Raw genomic sequence first — 27,034 nt, forward strand, 5'->3', positions numbered from 1 at the left:
TCATCTAGTTCGATGGTGCTCGTCAGCCCAAATCTAATGAGCCCAAACATGATGGGGTTATGATGAGGAGAATAGCAGTTCTGTTGACCACCTCCTGACTCCATCATGAGACCTTGGACCTCATCTAGTTCGATGGTGCTCGTCAGCCCAAATCTAATGAGCCCGAACATGATGGGGTATGATGAGGAGAATAGCAGTTCTGTTGGCCACCTCCTGACCCCGTCATGAGACCTTGGACCTCATCTAGTTCGATGGTGCTCGTCAGCCCAAATCTAATGAGCCCAAACATGATGGGGTTATGATGAGAGAATAGCAGTTCTGTTGACCACCTCCTGACTTCATCATGAGACCCTGGACCTCATCTAGTTCGATGGTGCTCGTCAGCCCAAATCTAATGAGCCCAAACATGATGGGGTTATGATGAGGAGAATAGCAGTTCTGTTGACCACCTCCTGACTCCATCATGAGACCTTGGACCTCATCTAGTTCGATGGTGCTCGTCAGCCCAAATCTAATGAGCCCGAACATGATGGGGTTATGATGAGGAGAATAGCAGTTCTGTTGGCCACCTCCTAACCCCGTCATGAGACCTTGGACCTCATCTAGTTCGATGGTGCTCGTCAGCCCAAATCTAATGAGCCCAAATATGATGGGGTTATGATGAGGAGAATAGCAGTTCTGTTGACCACCTCCTGACTCCATCATGACACCTTGGACCTCATCTAGATCGATGGTGCTCATCAGCCCAAATCTAATGAGCCCAAACATGGTGGAGTTATGATAAGTAGAATAGCAGTTCTGTTGAACATCTCCTGCCTGACTCCATCATCATGAGAACCAGAACCTCATCCTGGTCCCAAAATATAATAATAATTCAAACTCTCAACAAACTTCACGTATAACTTAAAATCCAAAATCATATGAAAAGCATGTCGAATGCTAAAATTGCATAAGGTGTAAAAAGGATCAAGATTTGTTTAGTCGCAGTTTACGGCACTTCTCGGAACTATCGCGCTGCTTACGAAAGCTAGGTGCGCCGGACGATCAAACGCAGGTCCGTTGTCTTCGAGCGCTCGGCGCAGACTGAGCGGGCTCGCGTTAGCACAGTGTCTTTTATTCGAATTTTAGGTGTTTTAAAAACATATCTATCGACAGAAAGGTATGTCTTATATGTATGATTTTTTTTTTATAGGTCAATAAGAAGTTGTAGTTTAGGATAATATTATTTAAGAGTTACAAAAAATGCAGGAATCGCAGGAAAAATACATAATGTAAACCTCTTTTTATCGAAAAAATGGGGAGGATACGGAAGGTTATTTATCCACCATTTCAAGTAAATCATAAAATGTCAAAGTATTAGCTAACTCGTACAGGATATAACAAATAGGATTGTGATCATTTATTACCCCAAATAACATTTTTAACAGCACAATCACGATTCTAAACGAGCTATTCCACTACGAAATTTGAAAACGTCTTCCGAAAAAACTGATTTTTCGGAAGTATAAAAAGACATATTTTAAAGTAATACCAATTGACTTTCTAGCTTAAGATATGTACTTTTAGGAACATTATCATTTTTTTAATAATCATTTATAGTTTCTTTATAATTTTGAATGAAAAAGGTTCTATTTTGCAAAAAACGCTCGTCTTTAGGAATAAGGCCTCTTAATACCGTAAAACGTGAAAAAAATGTCGATACTTGAAATTATCCGTCAGTCGAATCTGTCCCTGTAACTTATATTTTATTTCTACAAATCCAACTAGGTACATCACATGGCACTAGTTTTACGAAAGCGACTGCCATCTGGCCTTTCAACCCGAAGGGTAACTAGGCCTTCTTGAGATTAGTCCGGTTTCCTCACGATGTTTTCCATCACCCAAAACCAAATCCACATATATATCGCTAATTGATTGACGTAAGACTTTTGTCAGAAAAGTATCTTGAAATATATTTTATTTTAAATAAAGTAATTTCAGAATTAAATAATGGTACCTACCTACTTCATTTCTTCCCACCGAGGGGAAACCACCGGGAGTATCGTTAGATTTAAATCGGGAATTCGGAATGATTTATATTCTACAATTCATTATTATTCATTTGTTCTTCCTTCGTTGTAGGTACCTTGCTTATTCGCCGTTTTACTTTATACTTATTTGATAAGATTATAATAGTTATTTTTATATCCATAGTTTTTTTTATCGTAGTATCTTGCTTCATCTGAATTACGTCACATGCAAGAAGACCTTAGCAACGCAAGCCTCGAGGTTGGACTGAATGAAGAATGTCAAAGAAGGTCACGACTCATCATCATCCTCCTTGCGTCATCCCGGCATTTGCCACGGCTCATGGAAGCCTGGGGTCCGCTTTGACAACTAATCCCAAGATTTGGCGTAGGCACTAGTTTTTACGAAAGCGACTGCCATCTGACCTTTCAACCCGAAGGTAAAACTAGACCTTACTGAAATTAGTCCGGTTTCCTCACAATGTTTTCCTTCACCGAAAAGCGACTGGCAAATATCAAATGACATTTCGCACATAAATTCCCTAAAACTCATTGGTGCGAGCCGGGGTTCGAACCCGCGACCTCTGGAACGAAAATCGCACGTACTTACCGCTAGACTAACAGCACAAAAAGTGTCATTGAGATAAACGGAGAATACATCGCGTACGTCCAGGCCCAGGAGTACATTTAACTAGGCCAAATCCGCCAAATACGTCTCTTTTTAGGCGCGATAAGACGAAAAGGTCCAAAGATGCACGGTATACGCCTGGAAGAGCGGTCAATGAAACACCCCACGAAGGAAGACCTACCTCTGTCATTCAAACTTAGGCTCATGATAGACATGTGCGTACTTCCTGTTCTCACCTACGGTGCTCAGACCTGGTCTTCGACGAAAGCTCAGAAGTTCAAACTCGTGGTTTGCCAGAGAGCTATGGAGCGCAGCATATTAGGTGTAAAATTAAGGGATCGGATCCGGAACACCACGCTGCGCTCTTAGACTCTTCTCTTAGACACTTAGATAAGCATTCCAAGGGCTGTCATGTACAAACGCATCATGTTTCGTGTGTTACGATTTTTATTTCGGCGTTTAAAGCATGCAATTAGTTTTCTATGCATAATTCTGCACATTACCTCAGAAAAAGACCCTTTTAACCCAGCCAATTTGGAGAAAATTCGCGTTTGTACGAGACATTGGTAGACTTTTTCATGGAATGCTCCATCTAGGAAAGCGGCTTTTATAGTGGGACGCTGCTGGTCAGATTTCTTTATAGTGGCATTTTCCGAATTTGAGACCCCTCAATTAGCGTAAGTTGTTCTTCTTCTTCTCAGCATATTCGCGTCCACTGCTGAACATATGCCTCTTTCATGGATTTCCATTCTGTTCTGTAAGCGGCGGTTCTGTGCCAGGTCGGCCCTGCCGTCTTTTTGATATCGTCTTGTCGTATCGTCGTTTTGGTAAGTTGTTAACAAAAATGAACTCGCTGTCAGTTTTGTGACGACAATTAAACATAAAATCTGTCTAAAAATTTAGTTTTTTCACATTCTGAATGAAGATTGTCGCTTAAAGTTTATGCAATTAACACAAAAACAACATTTTTATAGAAATTTCTTGCTTAATTATCGTTACAAAACGGACAGTGAATTAATTTTTGCTAAGAAGTTACGCTAATTTGGGGGTTGCAAATTTTGAAAATGCCCATAGGTACAAAAATGAATTATAGAAGTTTTTGTTTTTACAATTATAGGTACCTAGGTATAAACAGGCTTACGTTACGATAAATTGCTGAAGAACTAAGTAATACGTATAAAAACAGGCTGGAAATAAAGTCATTCCCGTACCGTCAAAGCCAGAACCGTGACGGAGGGCCAGAAATGTTTCCACCCCTGACAGCAATTAATGCTTTATTTCACCTTTGCTGGCTTAACGCAGTTAGGCGCAGGTATTGATGGCTGTTACTTTTTTGTTTTGTTCACTAAGCTGGAATTTTTTTACAAGTGTGTAACTGTATACAAACATTTTGACGAAAGGATTAAATGGAAGCAATTACCTACCTACGCTTGCAAATGTTTCCTTTGATGAAAAAATACTAGTCTAGGATTGTGTGTTTTAAAATCAAGAATGTGCATTACGTTTGTTTTCTACAATTTACATTAGATTTAGAATTTGATTTTCACAAGGCTTAGAATAAATTTAAAAGTTGAAAATGTCTGCCCTGGGTGAGACTTGAACTCACGGCCTCTGGATCGATACTCCAGCGCTCCATCACTTTTAAATTTATTCTAAGCCTAGTGGCATCGATTGCAGACGTTTCTGCTAATCAGAAGTTAAAACTAGATTTTCACACTTTGTGAGCGAGAGGAGTAAATAAAGGTGCGAAATTTAAATTTGTTATAGTAATTAGTCTTTTATCTTCAGCATTTTCTATGTTATCTCAATCTTCTATATATACATATTCAGGTATAGGTACGAATAATATTGATGAAACAAAGTCGGATGTAAGGGACAAAGTATGCTGAAGGAGATGACTTAAAAAGTGTAACCAACTGCAGTACTTAAGAGCGTTATAACATTTCGGCGTCGGGCGAAATTAGGTATTTTACCCGCCGCGCGAGCCCAATATGCCGACCCTTTCTAGCACGTCTTATCACTCGCTCGCACTACAATAATGGATAAAACAATCTTGATCCTTCCTATGGAATTTTGATAACAACCACAATCTACTATCTCGATATAAACTTTTGATTTCTAATAAACATTATTTTGTACGAAAAGACTAGAATATAGCGCAAAATAATATTAATTACGTTAAAATTTATTTAAAAATTTAAAGTAATAATTATAAACTGTGATCATATTTAAGTAGATCCCATCCCAAATGTTTGCTTTTGTTATATGATAAGTATTAGAGTAAAGTATATATTAATATGATGATAAAATAAGTCAAATATAATTCTAATTACTTCAAGGTGTTACTCAGGGTCTGATGATGGAGAGAGATTGTGGTCACCAAAAATCAACTCGCATATTTGAATAACATAAAAAAACGAAGTGGTTCAGTTACATGGGTTTATTGGTACCGGTGACCACCATCTGGCTCCAACATCAGACCCTCAGTACCACCTCTTGTCAAAGGTCTTATTAAGAAGAAGTAAGAACCCAATGAGCCTGATTACTAAATGGTTTAGTTACATGGATCACTGGTACTGGTGACCACCATCTGGCTCCATCATCAGACCCTGAATACCACCTCTTGTCAAAGGTCTTATTGAGACGATCCCAATGAGCCTAAAGACGATGTGGTTTAGTCATATGGTTCATTGGTACTGGTAACCACCATCTGTCTCCATCATCAGACCCTGAGTACCACCTCTTGTCGACGGTCTTGTTGAGACGATTTCAATGAGCCTAATACGAAGTGGTTTAGTTCCATGGTTCATTGGTACTGGTGACCACCATCTGGTCCCATCATCAGACCCCGAGTACCACCTCTTGTTAAAGGTCTTATTGAGATGAACCCAATAAGGCTAAACACAAAGTGGTTTAGTCATATGGTTCATTGGTACTGGTGACAACCATCTGTCTCCATCATCAGACCTTGAGTACCACCTCTTGTCAAAGGTCTTGTCGAGACGAACCCAACGAGCCTAAACACGAAGTCGTTTACTTACATGGTTCACTGGTACTGGTGACCACCTTCTGGCTCCATCATCAGATCCCGAGTACCACCTCTTGTCAAAGGTCTTATTGAGACGATCCCATTGAGCCTAAATACGAAGTGGTTTAGTCATATGGTTCATTGGTACTGGTGACCACCATCTGGCTCCATCATCAGACCCTGAGTACCACCTCTTGTCAAAGGTCTTGTTGAGACGAACCCAACGAGCCTAAACACGAAGTCGTTTACTTACATGGTTCACTGGTACTGGTGACCACCTTCTGGCTCCATCATCAGATCCCGAGTACCATCTTGATGTGTCTTATCATCTTGACCGTATTGTAATTTTCGCATATTTATCATCATAATGTTGTAATACTTTAACATTCAAACGTAACAAAATATTACAAAAGCAAATATTTACGGATCTAGGATCAAATTCGTTGGTCGCTGTTTACACACACACAATGCGAGGATAGCCCGTGTATAAACAAGGCGTCCGACCCACACAACGATAAATATTCTCGACGTTTGCGATGAAAACTCGGAGAGCGAAGCGACATACGTCTCACCTCCTCGAGCTCCGGCGCGGCACTGAAATCGCAGGCGTCCGTCGCCGGTAAAATAGCGACAGGAAGGCTAGTTTTCAAAAAATTGGCAAAAAATCATGATAAAATATTATAACGACAAATGGATAACAGCAATTTAAGCACATTGTGCAGATTATTTATATACTAAAATAACTTCGATAACATGTAGATTTTCGGAGAAATGATCACTTGTTTCGATGTATTTTCAAGACAAAATTGAGTTCGTTTTACTTTCAATTTCTCAATTTCAAAGGATTAAATGATAAATATTGTTTAATGGGCCTAAAGTACAAGATATTAGAAATTTAAATTTACCGCATTTATGAGAGTGAGCTTATCAAATTGTACATAATAAGAGCTCCGAAATCTGTGCTTCGCGGGGTTTTTCCTAAACGAGCATCAGAAAAAAAATCATTACTAATTGAAAAAGCTTTTTCTTCCATATATTTTTTAATGAACCGACAGTTAATTAGATTTTCTAACTGAAACAAGTACTTTTACTGTCTTTTAGTATGAGTAAAGTGTACAATTTTGCCGATGGATATTGTACATTTTACAATATATCGCCTTTTTTTGTCATAGCGCTCTTAAGACACATTTTATAATTTTTTTCCAAGTTTTTTATCACACTTTATCATACACATATCACAATTTTTTATCATACTTCCAGAATAACTACCTACTTATAAAAACTAATAACTTCAAATTCGTCAGGAATCGAGGGCACTTACCACGTACCATAAATGTCACTGGCGCTCTTAAACACATTTTATTATTTTTTTAAATATATTTTATTATGTTTTTACTAGTTTTTTTGTCACGATTACTTCCAGAAGCTTCCGCATTCGTCAAGAATCGAAGGCACTTACCTCGCGCCATAAATGTCATGGCGCTCTTAAATGTTTACGGCGCGGTACTTAAGCGTTTATAGGATTACGAAACAAGGGACATTTGTTAGAATAGCCCAATTTAAGACATTTTTAGGAATTCGGGAATTTTGAAAGCTTTTAGCATACTTAAGAAGCTGACAACACCCAATGACCTTGACGCTAGCGTACACTGTCTATTCGTATGGGAGTAAGTGAGAGCGCGATGTCACTAAAAGAGGGCGGCTAGGTACGAAAAGTACGGAAAAATATTAAAATAAAATAGAAAGATGCATTATTTGTGCAATATGTTTCGTTAGTGTTTTAGATATGTATATTTCTGTTATTGTGATTTTAATTAAAGACAACTAAGTTAATAATTGAACGACATAGAACCGTTTAATGACGAACTCGAGACCAATCATTGCAATTTTTTTCTATCGATCCGATTTCATTAAATCGTATATTGAGTACGTCTTTGTTCGTTGAAATAGTTTGTGTTAAAAAACTGCGCAAGTAACATCAATTTTGCGCAATTGGGTGTTGTCAGCCCCTTAACTGAGGATTTTTTTTCGAGCATTTTTTTGATTTTTTTTTAATACTAATATTGCAATTAAGGACTTAAGACCCCTTATTCCTTAGAGCGCTCATCAATTTCACGAAACGGCCATCGATAGATGGCGTTGGCGCTCGGTACGCGAGCACCGGCAACTCAACGCGCGTTTCAACGCAGACACGAATAATCTTGATAGTTTTTTTTGAATTAAATTGCTAATAACATAATTTTCAATTTTATATGGGGACTCTTTATTTAATTTCATATTCATGGTATGGTAGTAGTAAATAAGGTATATGAATGTAGTAAAAGTATAGTATTAGTCTACATGTACATATATAAATTCAGGTTTCCTAATTGATTGATTCAACAACCAACACCGCTGAGCCGAAACTACGAAAGCTAGAAAGTCGAAATTTGTATAGATTGCATTAACAAAATTTCGAAGAGATAAGAATCGATTATGAAAATTTACACCCCTAGTAGAGGGAAAAAGGGGGGTGAAAGTTTGTAGCGGGATCAATTTGTTTTTTTTTTTAGTAGGAAAATTTTAGTTAGGAACTTGAAATTAGAGAATAGTTTAATAGTGATTTCTGTTTTTTAGGGTTCCGTAGTCAACTAGGAACTCTTATAGTTTCGCCATGTCTGTCTGTCCATCCGTCCGTCCGTCCGTACGTCCGTCCGTCCGTCCGTCCGCGGATAATCTCAGTAGCCGTAAGCACTAGAAAGCTGAAATTTAGTAACAATATGTATATCAATCACGTCAACAAAGTGCAAAAATAAAAAATGGAAAAAAATGTTTTATTAGGGTACCCCCCCCCTACATGTAAAGTGGGGGCTGATTTTTTTTTATTCCAACCCCAACGTGTGATATATTTTTGGATAGGTATTTAAAAATGAATAAGGGTTTACTAAGAGTTTTGAATGATTCACGGTTATTTTCATTAGAGTTATATTGACCGGGATATAGACCGTGATTACCTTTTTGATTTTTGTCGAGCTCCCGATATTTCGACGCAGTTGCATGCATCATGATCACGGAAAACTGACGAAGGCGGGTGGATGTTAAAGTTGTATAGACAGCGCGCGATCTACCCTCCTTCGCGCGCGTCGGCTGCGTTCACTTTCAGCGTTACCACTGGTCGCGTTCACACTCGATGGTCTGTCCAAACACACTACACTCACAGTGTCACTACGTTTGTTCAATTCTGACTTCACCGGTTTTTTACACAAACAAATCACTGGATTCCATACATTAGATAGTTTGAAGCCATCCTCACGATTGAAATTTTTATATTTGTGAATCTCAATGGCTTCTTTGGCCGGTGAAGTCAGAATTGAACAAACGTAGTGACACTGTGAGTGTAGTGTGTTTGGACAGACCATCGAGCGTGAACGCGACCAGTGGTAACGCTGAAAGTGAACGCAGCAAACGCGCGCGAAGGAGGGTAGATCGCGCGCTGTCTATACAACTTTAACATCCACCCGCCTTCGTCAGTTTTCCGTGATCATGATGCATGCAATTGCGTCGAAATATCGGGAGCTCGACAAAAATCAAAAAGGTAATCACGGTCTATATCCCGGTCAATATAAGTCTAAGGGTTTACTAAGATCGTTTTTTCGGAAATGCAGCGGAAATTTTCGGAAATTATCACAGTTATAGTGACTTTCATATTTTTAAAAGAACAGCATGCACTTACGTCCAGAACAGTGACATTTGGTGCATTGGAACTGCTCATGATGTGCCACTTTTTAACCGTCGCCTCAAATCTGAGAGATTTGAGGCGAGGTTCTCAATTCGTCTGTATGTTTATTTATTTTTTTAATTTTTTTATCTTTGTTCCTCGATATCTCCGTTGTTACTGGACCGATTAAAAAAAAAATTATTGAATGTATATGAATACAGATAAAAAAAAAGTAGTAGATAAAAAAAAAATATCTGTCCCCTCTTTACATGTAGGGGTACCCTAATAAAACATTTATTATTATTAACGACCTTCCACATATTTATAATGAGCCCAAACATGATGGGGTTATGATGAGGAGAATAGCAGTTCTGTTGACCACCTCCTGACTCCATCATGAGAACTTGGACCTCGTCTAGTTCGATGGTGCTCGTCAGCCCAAATCTAATGAGCCCGAACATGATGGGGTTATGATGAGGAGAATAGCAGTTCTGTTGGCCACCTCCTGACTCCATCATGAGACCCTGGACCTCATCTAGTTCGATGGTGCTCGTCAGCCCAAATCTAATGAGCCCAAACATGATGGGGTTATGATGAGGAGAATAGCAGTTCTGTTGACCACCTCCTGACTCCATCATGAGACCTTGGACCTCATCTAGTTCGATGGTGTTCGTCAGCCCAAATCTAATGAGCCCGAACATGATGGGGTTATGATGAGGAGAATAGCAGTTCTGTTGGCCACCTCCTGACCCCGTCATGAGACCTTGGACCTCATCTAGTTCGATGGTGCTCGTCAGCCCAAATCTAATGAGCCCAAACATGATGGGGTTATGATGAGGAAAATAGCAGTTCTGTTGACCACCTCCTGACTCCATCATGAGACCCTGGACCTCATCTAGTTCGATGGTGCTCGTCAGCCCAAATCTAATGAGCCCAAACATGATGGGGTTATGATGAGGAGAATAGCAGTTCTGTTGACCACCTCCTGACTCCATCATGAGACCTTGGACCTCATCTAGTTCGATGGTGCTCGTCAGCCCAAATCTAATGAGCCCGAACATGATGGGGTTATGATGAGGAGAATAGCAGTTCTGTTGGCCACCTCCTGACCCCGTCATGAGACCTTGGACCTCATCTAGTTCGATGGTGCTCGTCAGCCCAAATCTAATGAGCCCAAACATGATGGGGTTATGATGAGGAGAATAGCAGTTCTGTTGACCACCTCCTGACTCCATCATGAGACCTTGGACCTCATCTAGATCGATGGTGCTCATCAGCCCAAATCTAATGAGCCCAAACATGGTGGAGTTATGATAAGTAGAATAGCAGTTCTGTTGAACATCTCCTGCCTGACTCCATCATCATGAGAACCAGAACCTCATCCTGGTCCCAAAATATAATAATAATTCAAACTCTCAACAAACTTCACGTATAACTTAAAATCCAAAATCATATGAAAAGCATGTCGAATGCTAAAATTGCATAAGGTGTAAAAAGGATCAAGATTTGTTTAGTCGCAGTTTACGGCACTTCTCGGAACTATCGCGCTGCTTACGAAAGCTAGGTGCGCCGGACGATCAAACGCAGGTCCGTTGTCTTCGAGCGCTCGGCGCAGACTGAGCGGGCTCGCGTTAGCACAGTGTCTTTTATTCGAATTTTAGGTGTTTTAAAAACATATTTATCGACAGAAAGGTATGTCTTATATGTATGATTTTTTTTTTATAGGTCAATAAGAAGTTCTAGTTTAGGATAATATTATTTAAGAGTTACAAAAAATGCAGGAATCGCAGGAAAAATACATAATGTAAACCTCTTTTTATCGAAAAAATGGGGAGGATACGGAAGGTTATTTATCCACCATTTCAAGTAAATCTTAAAATGTCAAAGTATTAGCTAACTCGTACAGGATATAACAAATAGGATTGTGATCATTTATTACCCCAAATAACATTTTTAACAGCACAATCACGATTCTAAACGAGCTATTCCACTACGAAATTTGAAAACGTCTTCCAAAAAAACTGATTTTTCGGAAGTATAAAAAGACATATTTTAAAGTAGTACCAATTGACTTTCTAGCTTAAGATATGTACTTTTAGGAACATTATCATTTTTTTAATAATCATTTATAGTTTCTTTATAATTTTGAATGAAAAAGGTTCTATTTTGCAAAAAACGCTCGTCTTTAGGAATAAGGCCTCTTAACCATATTAATTTATGTCATTTTGTCATGTTTTTCTAGGCGAAGTAGCGAATGCCAAAAGAGATCTTGGGAAGTTGGGAGGCCATTGCTTCAAAGACTGCGCTAAGAGGGACATGGCAGCCTTTAAGACGATACGATAGGGGTCAATTCTCCATACAAACGCTCTCGACTATTTCCTCCCTGGTTTTTGAAGATAGAGCAATGATTTTTTCAACACAGATTGTTATTATTTTTATCTGTGTCGGGCCGTTTTGATTTTTTTGATATTCTGCTTTTTAAAGACTCTAGAGCCAATCAAAAATTTCCAAAAACGGCCTTTTTCATTGTGGCGCAAAAAAAGGTGTGATACTCAAGATTGGTAACAATTAACCAAAAAAGCTAAACGGTCCGACATAGATTATTTCATTGTTATTCAGATTCTCATATTTCGTTCCGATTGATTAAGTTTTCAAGGAGGAAAGAGTCGAGAGCGGAACCTCGATTTTAAAGATTTTTTTGAAATATCTTTTGACTGAGTTGTTCTTAATGGACAATTTTTTTCCGATAAATCTAGTTAACAACACTTGTATATTTAACTAAAATTCCCAAGTTGAAAGGGGGGCTCCTTTCCATTTTAGCATTTTTGCTACCGTATCCTCTTAAGATCGACTACTAAAACTAGGAGAAGCGGACGGAGTGGCGAAAGTGCGTTGGAGATGGTCGCAAGTTCGTCGAGGAGACCTGGTTGCGGTACTTGCGGAGAAAAGGGAAAGAAGACACCATAGCGAAACGTCGCCATCGGTTATAAGCTTCCCTTGTCAGTTAAGTGGCAAAGTATGTCGCTCTCGCATAGATGTGTTTAGCCACCAAAAGCGATGTCTCTCGGACATTGCAATATCAATGACGATGAAAACTCTGAAATAGACGCATATTTAACCCTTAAATTGTTTTTGTCCGTTTTAAATGACGTCCTATAAAATCTAGGCTAACTCAAATTCCTAGGAACTCTGACGCAGGTGGCATAGTCCACGCGGTCTAGCGTCTATCCCTTTCATTTTTACGCACTTTCGCAGCGCTTTCGCTTATCAAAATTTGAAAAACTACTCAGCTTAAAAATTACAACCGTGAAGTATTTTTGCGCCTGTGACAAATATCGTTGTTATGTATGCATTTTAGTAATTTATCCATATTTTTCACTCAATTTTTTTTAAATAGTAATTTCGTTACTATTTAGTGTCATTATTGTGAATAAATGACACACGTTTCATTCTTATTTTTGAAGTTATAATAGACGTCACTTTTAAGTGACACTGCCAGTTAGTACTAAATATTGTGTTTTTTTCTATTTGTCACTTGTAACGGACATTGCCAACGTCCGCTAGTATCAGAAGCGTCACTGGTAACGGACATTGCCAACTTTTCTAAACGATTTTTTTTGTGAATTGTTAACATTAGTTGCATTTTTACAATAATATGGCCGGGCAATTTTTGAAGTCAAAGACGATTATAGCTCTTCTACCACCTCCAGCTTCTGAAGACTCCGATTTAGAATTAAACGACGAAGAAAAAAGGAGAATCTTAGCTTGAGAGTTTTTTTAGAGACTACCGCAGCTACTAGATCATCTTCTCCTGTGTAACTGTTTATTTTTGCCTGGACTATTTTTTTATTTTATTAATTAGGAAAACTCACAGATAAAGTTACAATAAGGCTGTTATACATAGAAACAAAGAGCCAATAACAAGTTTCCACAGATTGAAACTTGGCAAAGTACATGCGTGCAAAATTACAGAAAATTGTGTAATATGTTTGAAAATTTTGTAATAATACATATCTATATTTGGAAGTATCTATGTACAGCAGTAATGAGTTTGAACAATGATTGGATTGGTTGAACCTCTTTATAGTGTTATTTGAGATTTAACAGTGGGAGAAGTCTTGGGTCAGTAGTTTGCGTACTGATGTAAAACTGTCATAGATCAGATCGATGGAGTCATGGTTCCTGCAAATTTGATTGAAAGACCTAGTGGCTCTTATAATAAAGGAGTTCTTTCTGAAGTTAGTATTAGCGTAGGGGATATTTAACGTACGTTTAGTGCGACACGAAAGGTGTGAGGGGACTGAGAATTAAGTGGGAACTTCAAGCTGGAGCCTAGGTTGGCCATACAACAGACCACAGATCCGGACAATCAATATAGTTTTGAGTAATTTTCATAACGTAGATTACGTTACAGATATTGCGCCGGACATAAAGAGGTAGCACGTGAAGTTTCGGACAATGCTGAGTGTAACTTATTAAGTTTATGTTTTATTTTTCTATGTTAGATGTACAATGGGTTAATTAGTTAATTACAATTATCCATGTGTCTTACAGTCGCGCCACTACGTGCACTTCAGTTCGTTTGTGTTGCGAGTGCCGCGGCCGCTGCAGGACACCATCGCGAGTGCAGACTTCTGGCCGAAGGGCGTGGTGTTTCGGCGGTTCCGGGGCGACCCTACGCCGTGTCAGACGACGCAACGGAGTCACGCTGTTACGTCGTCGCCTAAATAGAATTTTTTTTTCGTCAGTGTTTAATCTGTTTTCTTTTTTAACCGCCGCCTCAAATCTCTCAAAAGAAGGTGGTTCTCTATTCGTCTGTATTTTTTTTTAATGTTTGTTCCTCGATATCTCTGTCGTTACTGGACCGATTTTGAATTTTTTTTTGATTGAATGTATATGCATACAGATTGGTCTCATTTTTCTCAGAACCCAGTTTTGATGATGGGATCCTGGAGAAATCTAGGGAACTCCTCAAATCTGAAAGGCACGCATATGGTGATTTTTGTATTTTTTAAGGAACAGCATGCATTTACGTACGGAACAGTGACATTTGGTGCAGTGGAACTGCTGATGATGGTCAGAACGGAACTCCTCAAATCTGAACGGCACGCTTATAGTGAATTTGGTATTTTTATAAGAACAGCATGCCCTTACGTCCAGAACAGTGACATTTGGTGCAGTGGAACTCCTGATGATGGTCAGAACAGAACCGAACTCCTCAAATCTGAACGGCACGCTTATAGTGACTTTGGTATTTTTATAAGAACAGCATGCACTTACGTCCAGAACAATAACATTTATTTAGTTATGTTTGTTAAGCATATTGAGTTTTCAAGTCAAATTTTGTCTAGCTTCGATTTCTTATAATATAATCGGATTCATGAGGGATTGAGGAAACTCCTCAAACCTTAACGGTATACGTATATTGATTTTTGTTACCATCAAATAATTAAAGCATTAAAAGCAGTTTAAAAAAATACCTACACATTTCTACGTAATCCAACATTCGCAAGTAGCTTTCACCAGACCCCCAAAGGCGAGGCGGCGGTTTTTTTTTAAATTATTTTTCTATTTATGTGGTGCTAAACGAATTGTTTTTATTTTTTAGTTCCACACTGCCTTGGTTTTAATGTTATGCTGTGTAACTTATTTGAATATAAAGTAAATAAATAAATTAGAGATGGGCCGAATACGGACTTACGAATATTCGGCCGAACATTCGGTTCAGCTGTTACCGAACCGAACATTCGGCCGAATATTCGGTTCCGCCATATTTTAAATCCTGGCTTAGAGTTGAAAACTTTTCAATGATTGGTAAGTAATGGCTACTAAGGCTCTTATGTTTCTATAACTTGGTGCATAAGACAATTTTGGTTTTTAGTAGTAGTAGTAGTAGTAGTAAACACTTTATTGTACAGAACAAATAAAACAAAAACAGGTTTTTGTATCTTAAGCTACGTTATTTTACTTTTTTACATAATAATTAATTATTGTAGGTACTTACATATTAACGCATTTTTAACTCTCTTTGGTGGTTCCTTAGAATACTGAAATATGACGTCATTATCCGATGAATTACGAAACAACTTACGCTATTTATTTACATTGTTTATTCGGTAAATATTCGGCAATATAACCGAACTATTCGGCCGAATACAAACATTGAAAAACTTGCCGAATATCGAATAATTACCGAATATTCGGCCCATCTCTAAAATAAATAAATCTTGAATAGTAAAGTCACAAACCTCACATTCAATTGCCTTTCTAACCACGTGGGAGTTTACCAACTTTATTAGGTTTGACCAGATAAGTCTAAAAAGCTTATTTTAAGCCGATCCAATAAAAGTCTGAGCCTAAACCCTTTGATCCGAAAAAACATTGCCAACATTTCTAGAAGGGTTCATTAAAAACCAAGTTACTGTGAAACTTAAAAGTGGTTTTAGACTAAAATGGCTGGCGGTCGAAGTGATATTATTTATTAAAGAACCGTAACATAATAAATCTACTTCTGTCAGCCGGTCCCTGGGGATGATCTTTTTGCCTACTTACTATAGCGATGAATTAAAAAAAATTACTTGTATACAGTGTGTACCTAAAGGCTTATACGGACAATAAATTAAACCAGACATAAAATTCATTCGTGCTATCATTAATTAAAAGGTGTTTTTGAGTTACTCCTAATTTTCACATAATTTTTTTTTGAAAATTTATCAGCAGCAATGTAAGTATTGTAAACATTGTTGCGATGACAGTCCACAACTGTCAACGAGCGTTTAATGCGAGTGCCGAATTATTTTGTATGGATAAAGGATAAAACTTTTATTTCAATTTAAAGTTATCTCTAATTACATGTCTTATTTCCTATATTCGCCCGTTATCCCGTATTAGATATTGACCGTGTTTTTTTTTGTTTTCCGTTAAGTTCGACATGTTGTTAGGTTCGTTATCAGGAACCACCCTGTATATTACTCTTAGTTAAATTCGCAAAAAAAAATTTTTCATCGTTTATACATAATAAATGAATTAATTAGTGTGAGAGACCCTTTAGAATAATATTCAAGTTAGTGTCAAGTGATTGATGGCACATGTCAAAACAAATAACATTGGGAAATAATGGTAAAGGCTGTCAAACACGTGTTCAGTAATTATTTAAATTTTTTTAATAAGTCGATAACCGTTAAGACGCTTATTTATTAGAGAAATTAATTGTATTTTATCTAAAGAACCATCCCTTAAAGTTAACGGAATTCAATAAAAACAGGGTGTACGTACACACTGTATGTGTGTAAATCTCCACTGAATATCGTGACCTGATTGTCAAGAATTTAAAAACAGCATTAATTTAAAGCTTTACAGCGCTTCAGATGAGACAAAAGAACTTGCACACCGTTCTGCAAATTTCCACGTTATGAAAATGCACTAGAACTCACATTGAAATGAAAATATTTTTCATTCGACTAAGGCATCGACATTGAATACTTTAGGTAGGCATGCCATCAAAGTTTAAGTGTAAAATACATCAGCGTTCATATTTAAGCTACGCTTTTAAAAATAATAGGTATTTTGAAAAGACTGAACAATATTATACAATTTTGACTACGAATATTTGACAAATTCTACACCGGGGCAAACGACGCAACGGAGCCACGCTGTTACATCATCGCCCAAATCAATTGTTTAGTTTGTACGTTTATTGTTTGTGTTTTAATAATGTTCTTATTTACTGTTTTTTAAATTTAAGTTTCATGACGCATTGGATTTATCTGTAATGTCATTGAAATATGTTTTCAAATAAAATAAATAAATATGTTAATATGTGTGTGTGTGTGTATGTGTTACATGTTGTTAAAATAAATATGTTGTGTAAATGACATATGTTTTAAATAAATTAACAATATGAAAACACTTTCTTGCAGTATACGCTTATCATTGGGCGGTTCATCGGCTCGTTTGCCACATATACCTTAAACTTCGGATATAGGTCGGGTATTGACGGTAGAACAGGTTATGGCACTTATGGATGTACATTATTGGCTATTATCGATAATTGCAGGTGAGCCCGATCATGTGAAGGGCTTAACGGCCTACAGTGAGCCATGATGGGCAACGATGGCGCGTAATCGCCATTCTGTTGATTTTCGGGTTAACATCAAAGGCATAACGTACTTGTAAATAGGATTATGGTCTGTAACCAAGAGTTCAATCGGTGACGCTCCGTATTCCGTAATAGATATCTTTTATTGCTCTTCTGTATTGGAAAGACGTTAGTTGTGTATTGTTCGCGAGCGTCTATGATGTAGTCTTGGCTAGAGGTCCAGCAGAGTTAGCACATGATTGGCGCGAGAGTATGTCGCCGCGAGATTGACTACCCGTCCTTATGTCATTAAAACGATTAGAAGAAGACGTGTGATCTCGCGGCGACATACTCTCGCGCCAATCATGTGCTAAGGGTGCAGGCGTAAAGAAAACACTTACCATCTTGTTTAACGGTGTTCCCCAAAGGCCCACAGCTCGCCAGGCACACGAGCAGGATCCACCTCAGCATCAGACCGAGGCTGCCGCCCCGCTGCAGCTCCGGCTGGTTGTGGAAATGCCTGACCGTTGGCTTGTGCCGACCCGCCATCTTGGACGCCCAACTGTCATCGCCGGTCACATCACTAGCGCAACACTGGCCACTTCGAAAATGGAACACTTTTAAAAATTACTCGCGCGACACTGGCCGCTGAGAAATTCGAACACTTAAAAAATACTGGCGCAATGTGATTTGAAAATCGAACACTTTTGTTGTTGTTGACACCGAGTTGATCACTTTTATATCACTTTTGTTAGACCTGTAAACAAAATTAATTTCAGAATTATTACAAATGTTTTGTTTGCAAAGGAACGTAATGGTTTCGGGCGTTGTTTGAACGGTTTCGATTAAAGTTTAAATTATATTGTTTTGAGTTTGATTCGTTTTAATAAGTGAGGGCCGAGATAATGATTCGATTTTGTTTAAATTAAGGAACAGTTGCTTCAAACGTTAAAGTTCATGTAATTTAATTTGAAACAGGTTAAAGGTCTTAGAAAATATTGTTAAAATAATATCTTATTTTTATCATCCAGGAGGAATATTATTTCAAAGAAACAAAAATGTTTTTGAATAAATAAGCTAAATGAAACGATTGATGTCTTGACTAAATTTCGTCTACTGGGAAAAGGGACGCTCATAATGTATTCTGAATATTGGTTTAATATTAATGTAATGCTTACTTCAGCTGATATTGCGTATTAATTAGTATCTTGGGAGGTCTCATCGATCATTTTGAACTAGATTAACTTTACACATAAATATATATTACACGGTGTCTCTGTATACCTAAGTTAATGGGTTAGATTTGGATTATACATAAGGAACTCTAGTTTATGGAAATAATGTCATTGTTTCTATATAAGGAAATTAATTTTCAAAAAGCGGGCTTGCTACTAAACAAATCAATTGTTATAAGAAATTAATAAATACGTTTTATAGGACATTCTTACACAGATTGACTGAAGAGTTGTGTTCAGACAACGATATACCTCTATACAAACACTTATATACGTAAAAAACATCCATGACTCAGGAACAAATATCTGTTACACATCACACAAATAAATGCCCGGGATTCAAACCCAGGATCGTGGGAGGAGACAGGGTCACTACGTTCTAGGCCAGACCGGTGTTATATGCAACATGATAATGTTATTTATACATAAATATCTACATCGGTATATACTCGTACTGTATAGGTCCCTACTAAGCGATTGTCTGTCCGAATATAAGTTACCTTCTCTAACGCCGTGGCTTGCGTGGGCGACGGTCGCGCGATGGTCGCGCGACGGCGATGCGACGCATACGACATCAAACCTTATTGATATGGAAGTATGAGACTCGACGGCGACGGTCGCGCGACCGTCGCCCACGCAAGACACGGCTCGTGTGCGTTTGTTGGATTTGCCATTATAATGTTTAATAATTGTAACATTTTAAGGTACGTTTCTCTCAAACATTTAAATTTATGGCAATAATGTCGGTAGACAAAGAAACCGGGTCGGTCTGGCAAGTTTACCTGGACTGGTTATAAAAGGGACTGCTCGTCGGCGAGCAGTCACTTTTAGTTCTACCAGCGCCACGAACAGAGATAAGTACCTTTATCTGATTATATCATAATAATAATAATAATTGTCTGAATTAATTTATGAAATTATTTGAAGTACCTTAATCTGATTATTTAATAAATACCTGAATTTATTCAATGAAAATTGTCTGAATTAATTTATGAAATGGGTTAATGAAGATGTAATTAAAAAGTTAATGTTTTAGTGTTTCGTTATAAACAACTCTACAACGCTGTTTATGTCTGATTATTTAATAATAATTACCCGTATTTAACTATGAAAATTAATTAATGAAAACTACCTGAATAAATTGATGAAACTGACTAATGAAATTGTAATTAAAAATAAGCATATTTTACTATTTCATTATACGTAACTTAATAGTAACCATGTTTATGATTTTACTCCCTTGTTGAGTATATTTTGATGTGTCTCTAACGAGTAAATATATAATTGGTGTCATTGATTTATAACCAACGCAGTTTTATTATGTCCCATATTTGCCAATTGAATTACACATTTAAATTTATCCCAAAAACAAATTTAATTAGGATCGCTTAAATGGAGAATTGCCCGAATTGTAATACAAATAAATGTTTACAATTATTTTATCATATTAGTCACTTCAGGTCATATGACATTTGGGTAAAGCTAATTTGTTCTTTGGAAGTTAGTTATTTCGTCATATTAGTAGTCACTATAGGTCATATGACATTTGAGTAAAGCTAATTTGTTCCTTGGAAGTTAGTTACCTCTCTTGAAGTAAAACCGTTGATTATTATTTTGGACAAAAGGCTGCATATTATACCCCTTTAACATACTCTGTCGCATAATTGAATTGATATGATCTCTCAAACAAGCATAAAATAAAAACGTTTCATTATATAACCAAAATGCTAAATTCAGAAGTGGAGATACGTTTTACCTAGCCATCTTTTAACACTGTGAATTATTTCAGAGATAACGGATTGAAATCTGCTGACCAACTTTCATACCACCATTCGGAGTGAAGTTTCTTCGGGCTGCCGATACCACAACATTGTGCTTCCTACATTTGGTCCTACTAACAGCGATGATGGGGCTGCACGGCCGACGCATGGTGCACCGATTTCGGGACCTTCTGAAAACCTGAATGGACTGGCGTTGTTATGATCATTAAAGTCGGTAAGGCCCTGAGGGCTCTGCATTATCATGTAAAAAATCTTGCTTTGAAGAAATATTGTTGTACCCACTGTGTTTTAAACTGATTTTGTTTACTTATTACGGAACTGCAGTTAATCGAGCTAGTTATTGAAAGAGCTAGTGTTATGATTATGACATCTTGAATAAATAAATTACCTCTTATTAGATCATGTTGTTTAAAAGAAAAACAGTTAAATCCTGAAGAAAGGGTATAAAAGTCAGAACTGAACAATACAGGTTTAGAACAATACTGGTTTAGTTTCTTCCTTTGGGAATAGATTATATTTTGTTAATGACATAATTCGGTAAACAAGTTCTTGTTGTAAAGATTGTATTACGACACTACTGATCCGGAGTGATCCTATAACTGCAAAACAATATTTCGATTTTCGTATGGATATAGGGTCTAAATCTCTGTATTGACCAACGTTTATTTTATTTTCCAAAAAATATTTTTAGCTATTTCTCTTGAGAAACGCTAATTTTAAAAACACTAATATATTTTTTTTGTTTATGTATTTAGCAAAGTGGCAGTTTTCACTTAATAAATAAAAATTTGATACTAATAAGTGACTCAAGATCGATGTTTTCAAGCAAATATGTACGTTTCAAAAATCGTTTTTATTTTTTTTTAATACTCGCTTTTCAATTGTCCAATATTTGTTTTCGCTTACATTTTATAATGATTTTTCTCCACTTTGACCAGAATGAGACCTAAGTGGATTGCCATTGTAATGAGATACAAAAAAATTGGCAATCGATATGTGATTTACTTTAGGTGGTTTCGTTGTTTATTTCACTATACTATACCAAAAACAAACAAATTAGTAAGTAATTAAACCTGCCTACCTACAAAAATGTCAAATTTAAAAGTAGTATATTAGTGTTTTCTTCAGATAGTGGCATGGTTTCAAAGTGAAAGTTATTGGTTTATTTAAATACAGTAGTTTAGTTACATACTTACGTTGTACATCATAAAAAAATAGACACAAAACTTGCTGCTAAAAATGCTGTGCTTATTTTAACCTGTTCCTGCCCACCATGTAGGTACAGTTTGAGGTATTTAAATTTAAACCAAATTATTTAATAAATATGGTAGACTTTCTTTACCTACCTAATTAATAAAAAAAAATAGATTCAAAACTTGCTACTATAAATGCTGTGCTTATTTTAAGAAACGCTTAAACGTTTGTATCCCGCACTAACGTATTTCAAAATTATTTCACCAATTGCGGACCAATAAAATTTACTTTTAGTACCCAACAGTAATGTTACACACACATCCCTATTGGTTTGAATTCAATTAACATTAAAACTTTTTCCAAGTAGCTGTTACTTCGGACAAACTACTGATCTGATAAATGATAAATCTATTTATCATCATTGCGAGTATGTTTACAATTTTGTCTTCTCTCTTCGTTGAGAAGTAACGATTAAGAAAGTGTCTGAGATTTTAATTCTACTTTCACGTTTGTGTGTCTGTTATCGCATATCTTAGGCTCAAAAACGAATAAAGTTTTATTTATTTATTTGAACTTTATTGCACAAATTAACAATAACAAGTACAAATGGCGAACTTAACGCCTTAAGTCATTTTCTATCAGTCAACCATTGGGCAAAACAGAGATAGTATGGTGGGCGCCATTAAAAAAGCCAGTATGAGATTTTAATGATTAAATACAAGTTGATTCTATTATAAAATAAACATATATAGATACAATAAATGAACTTACATACATATTAATATATACGTAGATAAATAAATGGACCTAGTGCAAATAAAGGCTTACGCAACTTGCTTTATAAAGAGAGTTTACTCTGTGCTTGCCTGGTTTTCGAGTTTGGGTAGATTATTATCTACAAAGAATTTTTATTGATTTCCGTTAATATTAGGGGACGGTTCTTTAGGTAAATTACAATTAATTTCTGTAAGAAAATATTGTTTTTTCTCTTACTGTTATCGAGTTATTCAGGGAATGAATTTAGTGGCTCAGTAAGCGTAGTAATAAAGGCTGCCTTTGTAATTCCTTATCATTATTTATTGTTACATGTGTCGTCATTTACTTGAGACTGACTTTATTGTTTCTACGGGTCTCTCACATGATTGACAAATTTATAGTGTATGAAAACGGTTAAAAAAAACCTTTTTTTCTAATTTAATAAGTGATTTGCCGAGTGGTTCCTGATAGGGATCCTGGCGACTATCAAATTTAACAAAAAAAAAAAGTGTTTTCATATCAGCGGGTTCGTTTATACGAACCAATTATTAATTTGGTCTCCCAACAAGAAAGTCATTATTAAAAAAAGGAAAGCAAAAAAATAAGATTAATAAATTAAATTATGAACAATAATACAAATCTCACAGAACAAGATTCTGCAAAAAAAAAGGGTCACTAGGTAGGTACTTATTCATCTTTCATGCTGAGTAGAGTACCTACGGAAAATAGTGTGAATAGATTCAAATAAGATTCTTTGGGAAAAGGGACCATTTTCAAAATATAACTGTATAAATAAGTGGGCGATTCTATATGCTTCTTTTCCTGATTATTCGTCACGTTTATGCTTTACTTCTCAAGATAGCTCATTACATAGTTAATATGTGATACTGTAATGTTTAATAAATATATTAGGTATACTATTTACTGAAAACTATTGCTGATAAAGCGTTATTTACCATGTAATAAGCTACGAATAAGGGAAGATGAGTTTTCAGTTTGTACGGCATTTGCATCTTACATGACATGCCCTTCATAAAATATTATGTCGTTAGGTCAGACTGGCCGAGCTGTTTGGAAGATATAATAATATTCACACTTGTTGATTGATCGTGAAGTAATCAGAAATAAATATATAGCTCGATTAATTGAAGTCCTAGGATATTGTATCTTTTTACAGTACAGTACAAAGATAAAAACATTTTGTGATAAAACTTGATGAAAGATATACCTATCGATGATGCTATATCTGTAAAGAAAATGTAAAATAGTATACAAAATGGTAAATGGCCATATTAAGTGCTGATTATCTTAAAGCATTCCGCAAAAAAAAAACTGGCTATATTTATTGTGTACTTGCTATACTGTTACATTAATTTAAGGTTACAATAAATAACTGAAAAAAAGGTAGCTTTTTTGCCGATTGCTTTAAGTCCGGATTAGCCGTGTTGGATATATACATATGTAATAAAATGTGTAATATATATTATATACTATGTATAATTGACAACGTTTCAAAATTTTCAGTGTCCCTAAGTCGAAAACCATTTCGAGATATAATATTAATATAATTTTTTTTCCCGTATTTTTATGATAACAAAAAAATCTTAAAAAATAGTTTAATGGGGATGTGACCTCAATAGCTGATTTAGAGCTGTCACTATAACAAAAGAAACTTCCAGTTAGGAAGTCACTTGAGTTTGACAGTGACACTTGACAGTCAGACATACCGGACTGTTTAAGCTGAATGTTAAAACTTTTTTTTTTTTGAAATTATTTTGTCGTTTTCTTAAGTGTATGAATCAACACATGTGAAGTCATAAAGCTGTGTCTTCTTAAGCTCTTTCTACTCGAAGTAGTAATAAGGGACTTTCTCATTAAAATAGCAGTTTTTGGAAAAATAAAAAAATACGTGTATCTTTTAGTATTGAGTTCTTTCAAACCAAACAATAAAAAGTAGTACTCAAAAATATGAAATGTTGTCAATTGTATATATACTGCTGGTCGGTTATGTGTCTGATGATTGCTTGACGTCATGGTGCAGCAGGTGACGGAGCTTTCATGCCAGGGCACATAGCTACAAAAATACTGTTGGTCGGTTGTGTGTCTGATGATTGCTCGACGTCATGTCGCAACAGGTGACGGAGCTTTCATGCCAGGGCCCACAGCTACAAAAATACTGTTGGTCGGTTGTGTGTCTGATGATTGCTCGACGTCATGTCGCAACAGGTGACGGAGCTTTCATGCCAGGGCCCACAGCTACAAAAATACTGTTGGTCGGTTGTGTGTCTGATGATTGCTCGACGTCATGTCGCAACAGGTGACGGAGCTTTCATGCCAAGGCCCACAGCTACAAAAATACTGTTGGTCGGTTGTGTGTCTGATGATTGCTCGACGTCATGTCGCAACAGGTGACGGAGCTTTCATGCCAGGGCCCATAGCTACAAAAATACTGTTGGTCGGTTGTGTGTCTGATGATTGCTCGACGTCATGTCGCAACAGGTGACGGAGCTTTCATGCCAGGGCCCATAGCTACAAAAATACTGTTGGTCGGTTGTGTGTCTGATGATTGCTCGACGTCATGTCGCAACAGGTGACGGAGCTTTCATGCCAGGGCCCACAGCTACAAAAAAATGCTGGTCGGTCACAAGTCTGATGTTTGCCTGGCTTCACGGGCAGCAGGTGATGGGGCTTACATGACAAGGCTTGTGGCTACTTAGTATAAGAGTAAGATTAAGATGTATAACTATGTAAATACTTTTGTACTTCGAGATCGAAGTACTTGTCAGTATGGCCGTGTTGGATTTGCCATTATAATGTTTAATAATTGTAACATTTTAAGGTACGTTTCTCTCAAACATTTAAATTTATGGCAATAATGTCGGTAGACAAAGAAACCGGGTCGGTCTGGCAAGTTTACCTGGACTGGTTATAAAAGGGACTGCTCGTCGGCGAGCAGTCACTTTTAGTTCTACCAGCGCCACGAACAGAGATAAGTACCTTTATCTGATTATATCATAATAATAATAATAATTGTCTGAATTAATTTATGAAATTATTTGAAGTACCTTAATCTGATTATTTAATAAATACCTGAATTTATTCAATGAAAATTGTCTGAATTAATTTATGAAATGGGTTAATGAAGATGTAATTAAAAAGTTAATGTTTTAGTGTTTCGTTATAAACAACTCTACAACGCTGTTTATGTCTGATTATTTAATAATAATTACCCGTATTTAACTATGAAAATTAATTAATGAAAACTACCTGAATAAATTGATGAAACTGACTAATGAAATTGTAATTAAAAATAAGCATATTTTACTATTTCATTATACGTAACTTAATAGTAACCATGTTTATGATTTTACTCCCTTGTTGAGTATATTTTGATGTGTCTCTAACGAGTAAATATATAATTGGTGTCATTGATTTATAACCAACGCAGTTTTATTATGTCCCATATTTGCCAATTGAATTACACATTTAAATTTATCCCAAAAACAAATTTAATTAGGATCGCTTAAATGGAGAATTGCCCGAATTGTAATACAAATAAATGTTTACAATTATTTTATCATATTAGTCACTTCAGGTCATATGACATTTGGGTAAAGCTAATTTGTTCTTTGGAAGTTAGTTATTTCGTCATATTAGTAGTCACTATAGGTCATATGACATTTGAGTAAAGCTAATTTGTTCCTTGGAAGTTAGTTACCTCTCTTGAAGTAAAACCGTTGATTATTATTTTGGACAAAAGGCTGCATATTATACCCCTTTAACATACTCTGTCGCATAATTGAATTGATATGATCTCTCAAACAAGCATAAAATAAAAACGTTTCATTATATAACCAAAATGCTAAATCGTTTTCACACTATCCGACCCGATATCGGATGTAGGAAGGATTTCTATGGCAAAAATCAAAGATCTTGGCTTAAATATATGGGATATCGGTCCTACATCCGATATCGGATCGGATTATGTGAAAACGCACTAAGTTCCTATATGTTCCGCACAAATATTGTGTTACGCTTGGCCTGAAGTTTAGCGACAGCAAAAATACCTAGGTATAAATTGGTCATTACAGGTAGCGTGCCCTATCGCCGAAGTGACCTCTATAAATAAGGACCCTAAAACAGATCGCTCGATAAAGCTCTTAGTCGAAAGTGCTTTCAATTTTTCAGCTTTTCAACTGAACGCTTACAGGTAATGGCGTGGGCACTTGCTTTGACTCCTCTTTAATATGGGCGCCATGTTTGGGTTGAAATGATTGGTTGAATTTGTTGATTGGCAGTTCGTTTTTGTGTTGAAAGTGGGGGATTGTGATTCTTTTTTGACATAACCTATTCGGAGGGAGAAAAGTGGCTCTTTTCTGTACGAGGACTTGATGCATACTCGTATAATGTATAAAAAAGAAATGTGTAGGTTAGTTCGTAATGATTCGTTGACCCCCGAGGCAAAAACGACGGGGTGTTATAAGTTTAACGTGTCTGTCTGTCTGTCTGTCCGTCTTTCTGTCTGTCTGTTAGTATGTCTCTGTGTGTGTGTCTGTCTGTGGCATCGTAGCTCCCGAACGGATGAATCGATTTAGATTTAGTTTTTTTGTCTGGAAGCTGATGTAGTCAGGA

The 27,034-nt window shown here is 36.6% G+C and overlaps 1 protein-coding gene across 3 annotated transcripts in view; it reads right to left on the reverse strand.

The window, feature by feature from the left end:
- LOC125226077 overlaps nucleotides 1-27,034 on the reverse strand; it is a 184,170-nt gene that overhangs the window by 134,426 nt on the left and 22,710 nt on the right. For all 3 annotated transcript variants that reach the window (XM_048129924.1, XM_048129925.1, XM_048129923.1), the window contains exon 2: nucleotides 17,838-18,193. In XM_048129924.1, coding sequence (XP_047985881.1) covers nucleotides 17,838-17,985 — 148 coding nt within the window. In that variant the 5' untranslated portion in view covers nucleotides 17,986-18,193. The remainder of the gene's footprint in view (nucleotides 1-17,837; nucleotides 18,194-27,034) is intronic.

The sequence above is a fragment of the Leguminivora glycinivorella genome, chromosome 5, assembly GCF_023078275.1.
Source record: "Leguminivora glycinivorella isolate SPB_JAAS2020 chromosome 5, LegGlyc_1.1, whole genome shotgun sequence".
Classification (NCBI taxonomy): Eukaryota; Metazoa; Arthropoda; class Insecta; order Lepidoptera; family Tortricidae; genus Leguminivora; species Leguminivora glycinivorella.